At 32.7% G+C, this 13,763-nt stretch overlaps 1 protein-coding gene across 3 annotated transcripts in view; it reads left to right on the top strand.

Moving 5' to 3' along the window:
- unc79 (UNC-79 domain-containing protein) overlaps positions 1-13,298 on the top strand; it is a 152,653-nt gene extending 139,355 nt beyond the window's left edge. For all 3 annotated transcript variants that reach the window (XM_076483502.1, XM_076483501.1, XM_076483500.1), the window contains 3 exons: positions 5,958-6,035; positions 8,005-8,049; positions 12,972-13,298. In XM_076483502.1, the coding sequence (XP_076339617.1) occupies positions 5,958-6,035; positions 8,005-8,049; positions 12,972-13,151 (303 nt within the window). In that variant the 3' untranslated portion in view covers positions 13,152-13,298. The remainder of the gene's footprint in view (positions 1-5,957; positions 6,036-8,004; positions 8,050-12,971) is intronic.
- Positions 13,299-13,763: the final 465 nt, after the last annotated feature.

The raw sequence follows: 13,763 nt of genomic DNA, 5'->3' as shown, positions 1-13,763 counted from the left end.
GTATTAGACAGTTATGGTATAAGTACATAGATTGTCTTGCAACCAGTAGAATGATGTATTAGACAGTTATGGTATAAGTACATAGATTGTCTTGCAAACAGTAGAATGATGTATTAGACAGTTATGGTATAAGTACATAGATTGTGTTGCAAACAATAGAATGATGTATTGACAGTTATGGTATAAGTACATAGATTGTCTTGCAAACAGTAGAATGATGTATTAGACAGTTATGGTATAAGTACATAGATTGTCTTGCAAACAGTAGAATGATGTATTAGAAAGTTATGGTATAAGTACATAGATTGTCTTGCAAACAGTAGAATGATGTATTAGACAGTTATGGTATCAGTACATAGATTGTCTTGCAAACAGTAGAATGATGTATTAGACAGTTATGGTATAAGTACATAGATTGTATTGTTAACAGTAGAATGATATACTAGATAGTTATGGTATAAGTACATAGATTGTCTTGCAAACAGTAGAATGATGTATTAGACAGTTATGGTATAAGTACATAGATTGTCTTGCAACCAGTAGAATGATGTATTAGACAGTTATGGTATAAGTACATAGATTGTCTTGCAAACAGTAGAATGATGTACTAGACAGTTATGGTATAAGTACATATATTGTCTTGCAAACATTAGAATGATGTACTAGACAGTTATGGTATAAGTACATAGATTGTCTTGCAAACATTAGAATGATGTATTAGACAGTTATGGTATAAGTACATAGATTGTCTTGCAAACAGTAGAATGATGTATTAGACAGTTATGGTATAAGTACATAGATTGTCTATTAAACAGTAGAATGATGTATTAGACAGTTATGGTATAAGTACATAGATTGTCTATTAAACAGTAAAATAATGTACCAGACAGTTATGGTATAAGTACACAGATTGTCTTGTTAACAGTAGAATGATGTTTGATATAGTTATGGTACAAATACACAGGTTGTTTTGTTAACAATAGAATGATGTACTAGGTAGTTATGGTATAAGTACATAGATTGTCTTGCAAACAGTAGAATGATGTATTAGACAGTTATGGTATAAGTACATAGATTGTCTTGCAAACAGTAGAATGATGTATTAGACAGTTATGGTATAAGTACATAGATTGTCTTGCAAACAGTAGAATGATGTATTAGACAGTTATGGTATAAGTACATAGATTGTCTTGCAAACAGTAGAATGATGCATTAGATAGTTATGGTATAAGTACATAGATTGTCTTGCAAACAGTAGAATGATGTATTAGACAGTTATGGTATAAGTATATAGATTGTCTTGCAAACATTAGAATGATGTACTAGACAGTTATGGTATAAGTACATAGATTGTCTTGCAAACAGTAGAATGATGTATTAGACAGTTATGGTATAAGTACATAGATTGTCTTGCAAACAGTAGAATGATGTATTAGACAGTTATGGTATAAGTACATAGATTGTCTTGCAAACAGTAGAATGATGTATTAGACAGTTATGGTATAAGTACATAGATTGTCTTGCAAACAGTAGAATGATGTACTAGACAGTTATGGTATAAGTACATAGATTGCCTTGCAAACAGTAGAATGATGTACTAGACAGTTATGGTATAAGTACATAGATTGCCTTGTTAACAGTAGAATGATGTACTAGATAATTATGGTATAAGTACATAGATTGTCTATTAAACAGTAAAATGATGTACTAGACAGTTATGGTATGAGTACACAGATTGTCTTGTTAACAGCAGAATGATGTACGATATAGTTATGGTACAAGTACACAGGTTGTTTTGTTAACAATAGAATTATGTACTAGGTAGTTATGGTATAAATACACAGATTGTCTTGTTAACAGTAGAATGATATACTAGATAGTTATGGTACAAGTACATAGATTGTCCTGCAAACAGTAGAATTATGTACTAGACAGTTATGGTATAAGTCAGTGGTTCCCAACCTTTTTTATGCCTCACACCCCTAAAAAATTTTAATATGTTCTCACACCCTTCACAGTAATTATTTATTTAAGAATAAAGTTGAAGGTGGGCAAAACAAATTTTTATAATTAGTTTTTAATGATATATAAACAAAAACAAAATATCTGGAAAAGAAAAAAATATTACAACAAACTAAAAGTTGCATAAACCCTACATGGTCTAGAAAAAATAAATTTTCATCCATGCATGAAATGAAATCTTGCACCCCCTGGAAAGCTATTTCGCGCCCCTGATTTGGAACCACTGGTTTCAGTACAGAGATTGTCGTGTTAACAGTAGAATGATGTACTAGATAGTTATGGTATAAGTACATGGATTGTATTGTTAACAGTAGAATGGTGTACTAGATAGTTATGGTATAAATACACAGATTGTATTGTTAACAGTAGGATGATGTACTAAACGGTTATGGCATAAGTACATAGATTATCGTATAAACAGTAAAATGATGTACTAGATAGTTATAAGTACATAGATTATTTATTAAACAGTAGAATGAGGTACTATATAGTTATGGTATAAGTACATAGTTTGTCTTGTTAACAGTAGGATGATGTACTAGGTAATTATGGTATAAGTACATAGATGAGTAATTCATTTCTTTAGTATTCAAGAAACTTTGAACTTTGCATCGTTTCAATATAATTTAATTTTTCCTATCCTGTCTAGTAAGATCTGTTTTTACCATCTTTATAAGTGTAATTATTTAATGTTCAGGTGTTATAAATGTTCTTAGTTTGGTCACTTTGAATATTCACCTGTATCTGGTGACTTTTGAGATTCACTTTCAATACTTAACCTATCTTCTCTTGACTTGTAACTGTTATTGAAGTTTGCCAATCAAAAATAGGCTAATTATATTGGCCAGAAATAGGGTACCCTAAAAGTAATATGTATGCTAATGAATACAGCTCTGTGCTACAGTGTTGTATATTAATATAGAGCAGTTGAACAGGTTGTTTTAAAGCATGCTGTTTGTGAATTGAAATGTATTCCCTGTACTTAGATGATGTTATGTGACTGTAGTATGACTAACCAACAAATTAATTCAGTTGCTGCCTCTGCATTGAGTCTACATTGTCTGCACAATTATTCCAGATGTGTTACTGTGTAAGTGCTTATAGATTGTCCACTTTCACTTCTCTTACCTTAATGGTGACCATTCGAACAGTCAGTTGGTTAACCAGTTTATACTGGACTATACTTCTTCTGAATGCCTTCAAGACATATTTGAGACATGACACTCCAAATCTAATTTATCTCTTATTGCCAGATTGATATTCAAGGTATTTTTTGTGCTCCTCAAAATTGGTGACCAGATCCCACTTGTGCTCTTGTTTTTGTTTTATTGAGCTGTAGCAGCAGTACTCATCACCAATCCTTGTTCATATGCACCTGTTGCATCATTATTGAAACTGATATACTTGTTTACCTTATTGTTTGCAATGTGTGGGAAGTTTATTAAAAAAAATGGCTTGATGCTTTACAGTTAAAAAAATTGATTTCCCTTCTAGAACAGATTTCAGCAGAGTATCTAGTAGAGGTCAATGAAGTAAAGTGTGGGATTACCTGTCCAATCACTGAATACTGGTATGATTTCATTACTTTGATCAGGTGAGTGGGTGATTGATGAACCTTCAGCTAGACTCTAACCTGGCAAGATGTGGGTGTCTGGGGAAGACAGTTTGTCTCACTACAAGTTTCTTTCTTGCAATTGATTCCAACTGCATTGTCCTAAAACACCTTTGCAAGGGTGAGAATGTCTCTCATACCTTGGATAACATTTCCATACACTTGTTTATAAAGATGTTCTCAATACAAGGAAACAATGTTTATTAATTCACAAACATAAACATTGTGTGTGTATGTACTTTATGACAAGAGGCAATCACTTCTGTTGGATCGAATAACTTTCTAAATTGGTAGTATCATCTACAAGACTGCATTTAGCATTGAGGTTGTGCAAAGTGACTAGTGTTAACCATGTAGTTGGTCATTCTCTTTATAGCACAGAGGAAGTGGCCATAATCCTTTTAATATTACTTGAGCTACATTACTGCATGACACCAATTTTATTAATTTATTGCCTACATATCCTGTGAAACCTGCACACACCATATACATACATATATATACACAAAGAGAGAGAGTGTAAGTGATAAATGTTGAACATTATGGTAATAATACAGGAAAGTAGAAACACGTGTCAGTTTTCTTACTTTTAGCCTCATGGAAAAAATTTTCTTTGTTTACTTAGCAAAACAAAAGTTTTGCAGCACATTATATATATTTAATCCTTTCATGACGGCCTCAGTATAAAATACGAGTTCATTTACACATTTGCACATGTTAAGTATTTGCACTATAACTTTTAATACAGCATGTGTATGTTCACAAAATTTGGTAGACTTTTAGTAAATATTAGAAGTTTTTGTACTGAAAAAAATTTTTGATGAAATATTTTTACTGAAGATTTTTTTATGAAAACTGTTTTTTTCATTACTAGTCTGTGTGTAAAGTAATTTCATGTTATAATTAATAAAACTGTTCTTTGTTTCAAAAATCTTAAATATTATTTGTGTACTCTCTAAAATAAAACCTCCTAAATACATTTCAAATGTTTGTTTTCAGTAAGATTTTATATTTTGTTATTTTCTATACTCTATGTTGGGTTTGTTATTTGACCAACCTCGTAACCATTGAGAAAAATTAGGAAATAAATATAAATTTTGCTTTTTTCCTACTAGAGTGATTACATATTATAACAAAAAAGTACAAATGTTTAGTCTAAGTAGATTAAACCTTATAATGATATATATGAACATATATGTTTATTATTTTTTATTATATTGACCTTCAAGTTATGCCTAACTAATGTTACGTAACTTCTGTTGATGTGGTGCACATGCCTCCTGTATTACATATCCGGTAATATAAGATTGACATATAGTCTTCCCTGTCTTGGTTTTGCTTTAGTGGACTGGTATTTTGTAATATACAGTCACATTTCAATTATTATACATTGTATATACATATATAGATTATTACTATTTAGAAATAAATTATTAGACTTATTTTTCTTAAAACATAGAACAGTAAATCAAGAAGTAAAGCAAACAATTATCTTTGAACTCAGTTGTTGCTGGACATTGGCTGCAAAGTATTTCAAAATTTTATATGAGGAGGATATCAAACAAAAAATATTTTTAGGTTATATATACACTTGTAGAACCAAAAGATCATAAGTAACTCTATTGGTACCATAGGATTCCACTGTAATTTTTTAAGCTCAGTAACTAAGATGTATTTAGATTTTTAAAAAAAATCAAACTTTGAGCAGATGAGCAGACTAAAGACACAATCTACTTCTGTGAAATCTTGATTGAAAGAATGTGGTAGCCTTTTCACCTATTAACATGGCTGTGAAAACTATTAGGCAGACATTCTAAACTGTCTAATGGTTATTTACATCTCGTGTATTGAAGTAAGTGTATATAAGGGACTGTTTTCAAAAATTGAAAGATATAAACAGGGCCATCATGTTTGATTTATTACATAAGCCATATGTCAGCAAAATAAAAAAGATATGAGGTTCTTATTTTACATTCTAGCTTATCGGTATCAGTCATTTGAGTTCCTAATTTGTACAGAACTATAGACTTAGTATTTTGATATCACAAAATATAGATTTTAGTGTGTTTTTAATATTTACATTTAAATTAAGAAATTAAAGAATGTATAATGTTAATGTTTAAATTATAATTTACAATTTTATTCCAAACTTATTGACATAAATTCATAATAAAGAACTTCAATAACATTTTGAATGCAAGTCAACAAACTAGATGATGTGGCCTTTGACCTGTGACCCATCAAGAAGAAAGTAAAATCTGAGTTATAAACAACAGAAAAGGATTCATCTAATAATTCTCATATTCTTTATTTTGTTTTTTAGCTTGCTGAAATGGTTACTCTTCATTTCCTTAGCCTTATGGAAGCTTTAATGGAATGTAATTCAACAGGCCTGGCAAGAGTAAGTTTTTTTTATTTCTCAGTTGTTAAGAAAAAGTCGACTTTACTGAAAATAAATTTTACAAGGGACATTTATTACTATTATTTAAATATCCTATAATACAAAGTCTGCTGTTTGGTAAACTAGTGGGTATATTTTGACCTCATGGTAGGTTATATGGTTCTGAATGTAGTTGGTAGTATAACTGGTCATTTTAAATGTACTATGCCAAATTTTCAGTTCAAAAGCTTATTCAAAAACCATTTATATGTGGGTTATTCCTGTTCATACATACCTACTGAAGAAACAAGACCAGTCATGACATATAACTAAATGCTCTGCTACAATTCATCACCACTAACTAGGTTATATATACTAACTTGTAACTAATAAGTAGGTTATATGCACTAACTTGTTACCACTGAGTAGGTTATGTGTATGAATTTGTTACCATTGAGTAGGTTATATGTACTAACTTGTCACCACTGAGTAGGTTATATGTACTAACTTGTCACCACTGAGTAGGTTATATGTGCTAATTTGTTACCACTGAGTAGGTTATATGTACTAACTTGTTACCACTGAGTAGGTTATATGTACTAACTTGTTACCACTGAGTAGGTTATATGTACTAACTTGTTACCACTAAGTAGGTTATATGTACTAACTTGTTACCACTAAGTAGGTTATATGTACTAACTTGTTACCAGTGAGTAGGTTATATGTACTAACTTGTTACCAGTGAGTAGGTTATATGTACTAACTTGTTACCACTGAGTAGGTTATATGTACTAACTTGTCACCACTGAGTAGGTTATATGTACTAACTTGTCACCACTGAGTAGGTTATATGTACTAACGTGTCACCACTGAGTAGGTTATGTGTACTAACTTGTCACCACTAAGTAGGTTATGTGTACCAACTTGTCACCACTAAGTAGGTTATATGTACTAACTTGTCACCATTAAGTAGGATATATGTACTAACTTGTTACCATTAAGTAGGTTATGTGTACCAACTTGTTACCACTAAGTAGGTTATGTGTACTAACTTGTCACCATTAAGTAGGTTATGTGCACTAACATGTTATCACTGAGTAGGTTATATGTACTAACTTGTCACCACTAAGTAGGTTATGTGTACTAACTTGTTACCACTGAGTAGGTTATATGTACTAACTTGTTATCACTAAGTAGGTTATATGTACCTACATGTTATCACTGAGTATGTTATATGTACTAACTTGTCACCACTAAGTAGGTTATATGTACTAACTTGTTATCACTGAGTAGGTTATATGTACTAACATGTTATCACTAAGTAGGTTATGTGTACTAACATGTTATCACTAAGAAGATTATATGTACTAACTTGTTACCACTAATTAGGTTACTGATTTATCTTCATTAGGTTATATAGACCACTTCTAGTATAGCCTACTGACTTATCATTAGGTTGTATGGATCACTTCTAGTATAGCCTACTGACTTATCATCATTAGATTGTATAGACCAGCAATGATCACTAACAAACATCTTTTATAGCATAATTTGAAAGCAAGTTGTCACAGGAAGGTTAGGATGAATATTTTTTTACTTTTTGCTTCTAAGCTATATTTTTCTGCAAGACCTAATATTAAATTATTCAGTAGACATTGGTGTTTTGTATAAAGTAACAGTATAAAAGGACAAGACCTAATATTACATAATCCAGTAAACGTTGTTTTGTTAGTAGTAACAGTATCATAGGACAAGACCTAATATTACATTATCTAGTAGACACTGGTGTTTTCTATATAGTAACAATATCAAAGGACAAGACCAAATATTACATTGTCCAGTAAACGTTGTTTTGTTAGTAGTGACAATATCAAAGGACTTTGCTGTTGAAATCTCTTTCGAGCAGAATTTCTTTCTTTTAGTGATGTCACTTTAAATTCAGTTGTGGATGTTTTTTATTCATAATACTTTCATATTGTATTTGTTTAAGCTTCTTCCAATGTGGACTCCAGTTCTGTACACGTACAAGGGTCAGGTGAGTTATATCTACAGTTATATTGTTCTGTTCTATATGTCTACATAATCAGGTGAGTTATATCTACTGTTATATTGTTCTGTTCTATATGTCTACCTAATCTGGTAAATTATATCTACAGTAATATTGTGTTCTATATGTCTACATAAGCAGGTGAGTTACATCTACAGTAATATTGTCCTGTTCTATGTGTCTACATATTCAAGTATGTTGTTATTATCATATGTAATATTTCTCTGTGTTAATGTTAAAATACTTTTTCATGGTAATTATAACTGTAATATTTAACAAGTTGTATTAGTTACCTTTTTATACATTAAAGGTAATACTACATTCTCTTGAAAATGTACTCAAGAATTATTGCACTGGTATTATAATTAATTTTCCTTGTAAAATATTGTTTATGTTACTGTGAATTTGAAAGTGAATATGGATTATGAAAGAAATGCAGTTTGTGGGTAAAAGTGGATATAGATTATGAAAAAAAAATGCAGTTTGTGGGTGAAAGTGAATATGGAGTATGAAAGAAATGCATTTTGTGGGTGAATGTGAATATGGAGTATAAAAGAAATGGTTTATGGGTGAAAGTGAATATGGAGTATAAAAGAAACAGCTTATGGGTGAAAGTGAATATGGAGTATAAAAGAAACAGCTTATGGGTGAAAGTGAATATGGAGTATAAAAGAAACGCAGGTTATGGGTGAAAGTGAATATGGAGTATAAAAGAAACAGCTTATGGGTGAAAGTGAATATGAAGTATGAAAGAAACAGTTTATGGGTGAAAGTGAATATGGAGTATGAAAGAAACAGTTTATGGGTTAAAGTGAATATGGAGTATAAAAGAAACACAGTTTATGGGTGAAAGTGAATTATGAGAATGAAAGAAACAGTTTATTGGTGAAAGTGAATATGGAGTATGAGAACAGTTTGTGGGTGAAAGTGAATATGGAGTATGAAAGAAACATAAATTATGGGTCAAATGTGAATATGGAGAATGAGTTGTTTGCTTTCTCCTATATACACACTTATTTTGCTTGCCACTACCCTTGAGGCTTACACCTAAACTCACATTTTGTAACTATTGCTGAATTTTATCACACAAATTAGTACGTGAAACTCTTACCTAATGGGTGTGTCACACACACTCCTTGCTCTGCCATCTTCCTCTATATTTATTGTTCAATCACCATCTCTTGATTTGGTACCTGTGTGTAATACTGTGGTTTTTTTGGTTTGTTTGCTTGTTTTTTTTACTTATGAAAGTTTCATGTATAGGCATTTTTAGTGGAAGTATCTACAAAGATATTATCTGTTGTGAAAGTATCTAAAAAGATATCTGTTGTGAAAGCATTTCTTGTTGAATTTTTAATTTTTGAACATTGGCTGTTCTTCCAGACTTTTGGTCTTTTATTTCCACATTATTATTTTTTAAATGTCAGTAGCTTTCACTTTATTAGGTGTGAGACAATAAGATGTTATCATACTACTCTAACAGCTGGTGACTGGTGTTTGGTTCTTCTCTGTCCATAGGGAAAGTGACAGCCTTTGTGTGCTAGGTAGTGGAGTCTTTCATATCTTTTGTACCTGATATTTCTTCAACTATATTTTTTGCTTGTGACAGTAGGGATTGTTTCAGTTTTATTAACTATCACCTACTTTGCCTAATCTCTCTAAGCATTTTTCATTATTTAGGGACTGGGTTTATCAGGTTTGTTTCTTTTCTTCACTTTTTAATTGGCTCCCTGTTTTTTACTTCCTATCCAGATTTGCAGGTCTGTATTCAGTTACTTTTATTACTAATTTGGTGCATGCATTCCACATCCTATTTCCTGTGTTACCTCATATGATTAGACATAAATTTGTGCTGTGTTATCTTTCTTTGACTGCAAAACTGGAGTATTTTCTCAGAAATGGGTGTCCAGTCTTACTTAGGCTTAATTTATTTTACCTTCATCTTAATCTCTGTACTCTTTTCCATTATTTTTCTCACTTTCCCTTTCTTTTGTTCATTATTCCCCTTAGGTTTTTGACAGATACTAGTTCAATTACCTTTTTTTACAGGGGCATATTTACTTTTATATTTGGTTGATTTGATGCTTAAGCTTGTTGGGGTATGGTGCCCTTGCTATTCAAATGCTGTTGCCTTCATTTTATCTTGTATGCCTGGTTTGGTTCCTTGTGTCTACCAGTGTGATTTTTATTGAAGTTCTTGTTTCTATAGAGTCACATGTTGGAGCTGCATGCCAGTGTTATTCCTTATCCTTCACATATTTTTTTTCTTTCTTCCATGCTCTTTTATATTTTTTTCTCTTCAGTCTTCGTGCTTCCTTTTCTCTCTCTTTTTCCACTTCCTATTTTTCTGTTCCCATGCTTTCCATCACTTATAGACTTTAGAGTTGTCAGTCTTAGCAGTGACTACCTATAGGTTGAGGATCATTAGGGTTCATTTAATTGAGTTTATGGACTTTTGACTTCTGTTTGCTGTCAGTTATTGGGTTCTGGGAGTTCTGTCAGAGTGTCTCAACTTTCATCTTTTTCCTCTACCTCTCCATTGCCTCCTCTACCCATTCTTTTCCTAATTCCAAGAAGTATTGTTTATTGCCAGTGTTCAAAATGTAGCAGTGTTGGTCCTAATGGAAAATAAAATAAACAAACAACAACAACACTGTTGAATGCGTTTCTCATCTTTCTTCAGGATTTATTCCTTTCTTTTCATGGTTCACATGGAATCTGTTGATAAGCATCTAGTCTTGCATGTTTCACGTCTTAGTCAGATTTGTGTTCTTCAATTTACTATGGGGACGTTTCTCCCCTTAATGTGATTTTTTGTCCCAAGACTTAAAATGACTGAATCAGACATCTTGGATGTTTATTTTCTCACATGGTTCTGTCCCAACAAACCTCTTACGGCCATCCTTCTCTCATCTTGTAGGAGATAGTACACCTGGGTTGATTGGTCAATCTGGATAAGTCACATCTTACAACTGCTTAACAACTGGGTGTTACCAGTTTGCATCTCTTCATTTGAACTACATTGAACAGTTAGTTTATCATGCTGTACCCTCTTTTCCTCTCACTGTAAGATATTCTTTCTCTTTTGACTTCCATGAAAATCCTCATCCTTTTAGGTTATTTACAAGGTCTACAATGGACTCTGCGTGGCTACCTGTTTTCACACCAATTCCCTTGTCCCCCACCATCCTCCTTTTTCATTTAGACTTCATATGATGGCTTGACAACACCGATACCACAATGTGAGGGCCTTGGCATCCATCAGTTTCCAGATGCATCTTTAATGAGATGGAGGCATTTCTCAATTCATAAGTGATTTCAGGTTAGTGATCCCACAATCAATTGCCCCTTAATATCATTCTCATAGAGTTTTTCATTGTAGGTCAAACTTTGGGTCATTTAGTTGTAATGGTTTGTGGATGTCTTGTGATGATCCATACAACCAACTCTATGATTATTTCTATGGGTGACCCAATCTCACTTTTTGTGTTTTCATTCTCTCAAACCTCTTGTAGTGGGCTTGTTCTTTACATATGCATTTCATGTGTTTTCATATTCCGATTGCTCTGCATCTTGTTGAAGTTTGTCTATTGAGTCCTGACAAGATATTACCCACTTGTCTGTGCCTCATTCCTTTGGTGTTCATGTAGCTGTACTCAGATTTGTGCATTTCTTTTCTAGGTTTTTGGTCACTTTTCTTGACAACACATTTCCCCTTTACTGGTTTTTATTTCTCATCCCTCAGCTCTAGTTGTGGATGCATCAGTCAAGATTGGTCCAACTTTTTCTCTCTACATACCCATTTATTTTTTCCTGTTATTGCTTTCCCTCATTAAGGAAACACTGTGCTGAGCCCTCAGATAGCTCTGTATTGGCCAGTTCTGCTGTTAAGCATGCTCCAGTTCTCTCCTCCTCTTCTTCAACTTCTGTCACAGTCTCTTTTTATTCAACTGTATTGCTTTCTCTCATATCTGTGGTATCAGCACTCTGTCTTTATATGTGGGCTTTGTCTTGTTTCTTATATGACTCTCCAGAATCTCTTTACGTGTAGCCTTTTTTCGTTCTTGTTCTATTTATTCTACGACCCTCATTCACTATCCAAGAACGTGGTACATATTTTGTACTTGGTCTCTGTATCATGGCTTCTCCTCATCTTGGCCTTCTACCCTCATTTTTCTGAACTATTTCATGTGGCTTCTGACCAAGACTTGTATCTCTATACATCTTACTGGCTCTTTTACTTTCTTTCTTACCTTTACAGAAGGGCGCAGCATGGCCAGGTGGTTAAGGCACTCAACTCATAACCTGAGGGTCGTGGGTTCAAATCCCCATCACACCAAACACACTTGCCCTTTCAGCCATGGGGGCATTGTAATATGATGGTCAATCCCATTATTCATTGGTAGAAAAGCAGCCCAAGAGTTGGCAGTGGGCCATCCTTCTACCACAGATTAAATGAAACATACCTGATATTTTGGTCTTTAGTTGGTCCACCAAATATGATCTTGCCTTTTCAGTCAGTACAGAGGGTGTCAACTGAGAGGGTATGCCACACTCCAGTTGATGGAGGGTTGTTGTATATTTACTTGCATGCTACATTGAATCAATAGCATGTGGATACATGTGAAATTAGATGGGAATCCACCAAGCTAGTGGTTAGCAAAAAGTGGGAATATAGAAGGCAGCACAAACTTGAGAAGTGCTAATCTGGAATCAGAGATAAGTATCTATTAAAAGTAAATTTTTAGTGTTGGAAAATGTTAACTTTTGCTTATAAAAGATACACTTGTTTTGGGTGAAAGTGAATGTGGATTTGAACTACGAATGTTGAAGAACATTAATTATTTGGAGAAGTTTTAGAAATGCTATAACCTTGTGTTGGGATTTATTGCAAATTGTCCATTTCCTAGCTTCCTGGTCATTTGAAAGTTCGACTACAAGCCTGTTTGAACTGGCAACCTTCAACACACACACACGAAGAAGCTGCTGCTATTACGAGTACTTTCTTGAAATGGTTGCAGCGTCTGCAGTTCAAGATGGGCCAGATTGAATTACAGTCATCAGCTGCCACTCAGTTTTACTCTGTCTAACAGTATAAAAATTATCAGTGTTCTAATTAGTATTCAGAATGATCATCAGTGTATTGTTAACTTTAATTTATTCTGACATGTAATAGGTATATCATAGTTTGTGAAACCATCTGATAAACTGAAATAGAACATTGATTTATTGTCCTACGTACTGTATGTGGTATAGGAATTTTGTCATTATATTTGAAACTGTAATGTTTCTAACACCTATACAAACACATATAAAGCAGCATGAGCTTCAAAAACCCGATATGCTTTCCTGTGTAAAATGGTGAATACGTCAAAGTGCAAATGTCACAGAAAACAAACACCTAGTCATTGATCAAAACCTTCACATCTTCAAGAAAACATGATACAGATAAAAACTAATGTAAGAAATATAGAGATCTAAAATATTAATTTTTCGAATCACAGATAAATATAACTTTAGCCGTAATCAACAGATGCAATAAAAATTGATACACATCAATCAATCTATCTCTAAAATATTTATTTTTCGTTTTCGAATCAGAAGTTAATGGTTTAATAAACCTCTAATCATCAAGTGCAAAAAAGAAGTTATTACGTTTTCTGTGGAATTACAGTTAGTCATTTTAGGATGGTAGGATTCAG

This window comes from Tachypleus tridentatus, chromosome 13 (assembly GCF_004210375.1).
Source record: "Tachypleus tridentatus isolate NWPU-2018 chromosome 13, ASM421037v1, whole genome shotgun sequence".
NCBI classification, from domain to species: Eukaryota; Metazoa; Arthropoda; class Merostomata; order Xiphosura; family Limulidae; genus Tachypleus; species Tachypleus tridentatus.
Note: the sequence above shows the minus strand (reverse complement) of the source record. Positions and strands in the feature narration are given on the sequence as shown.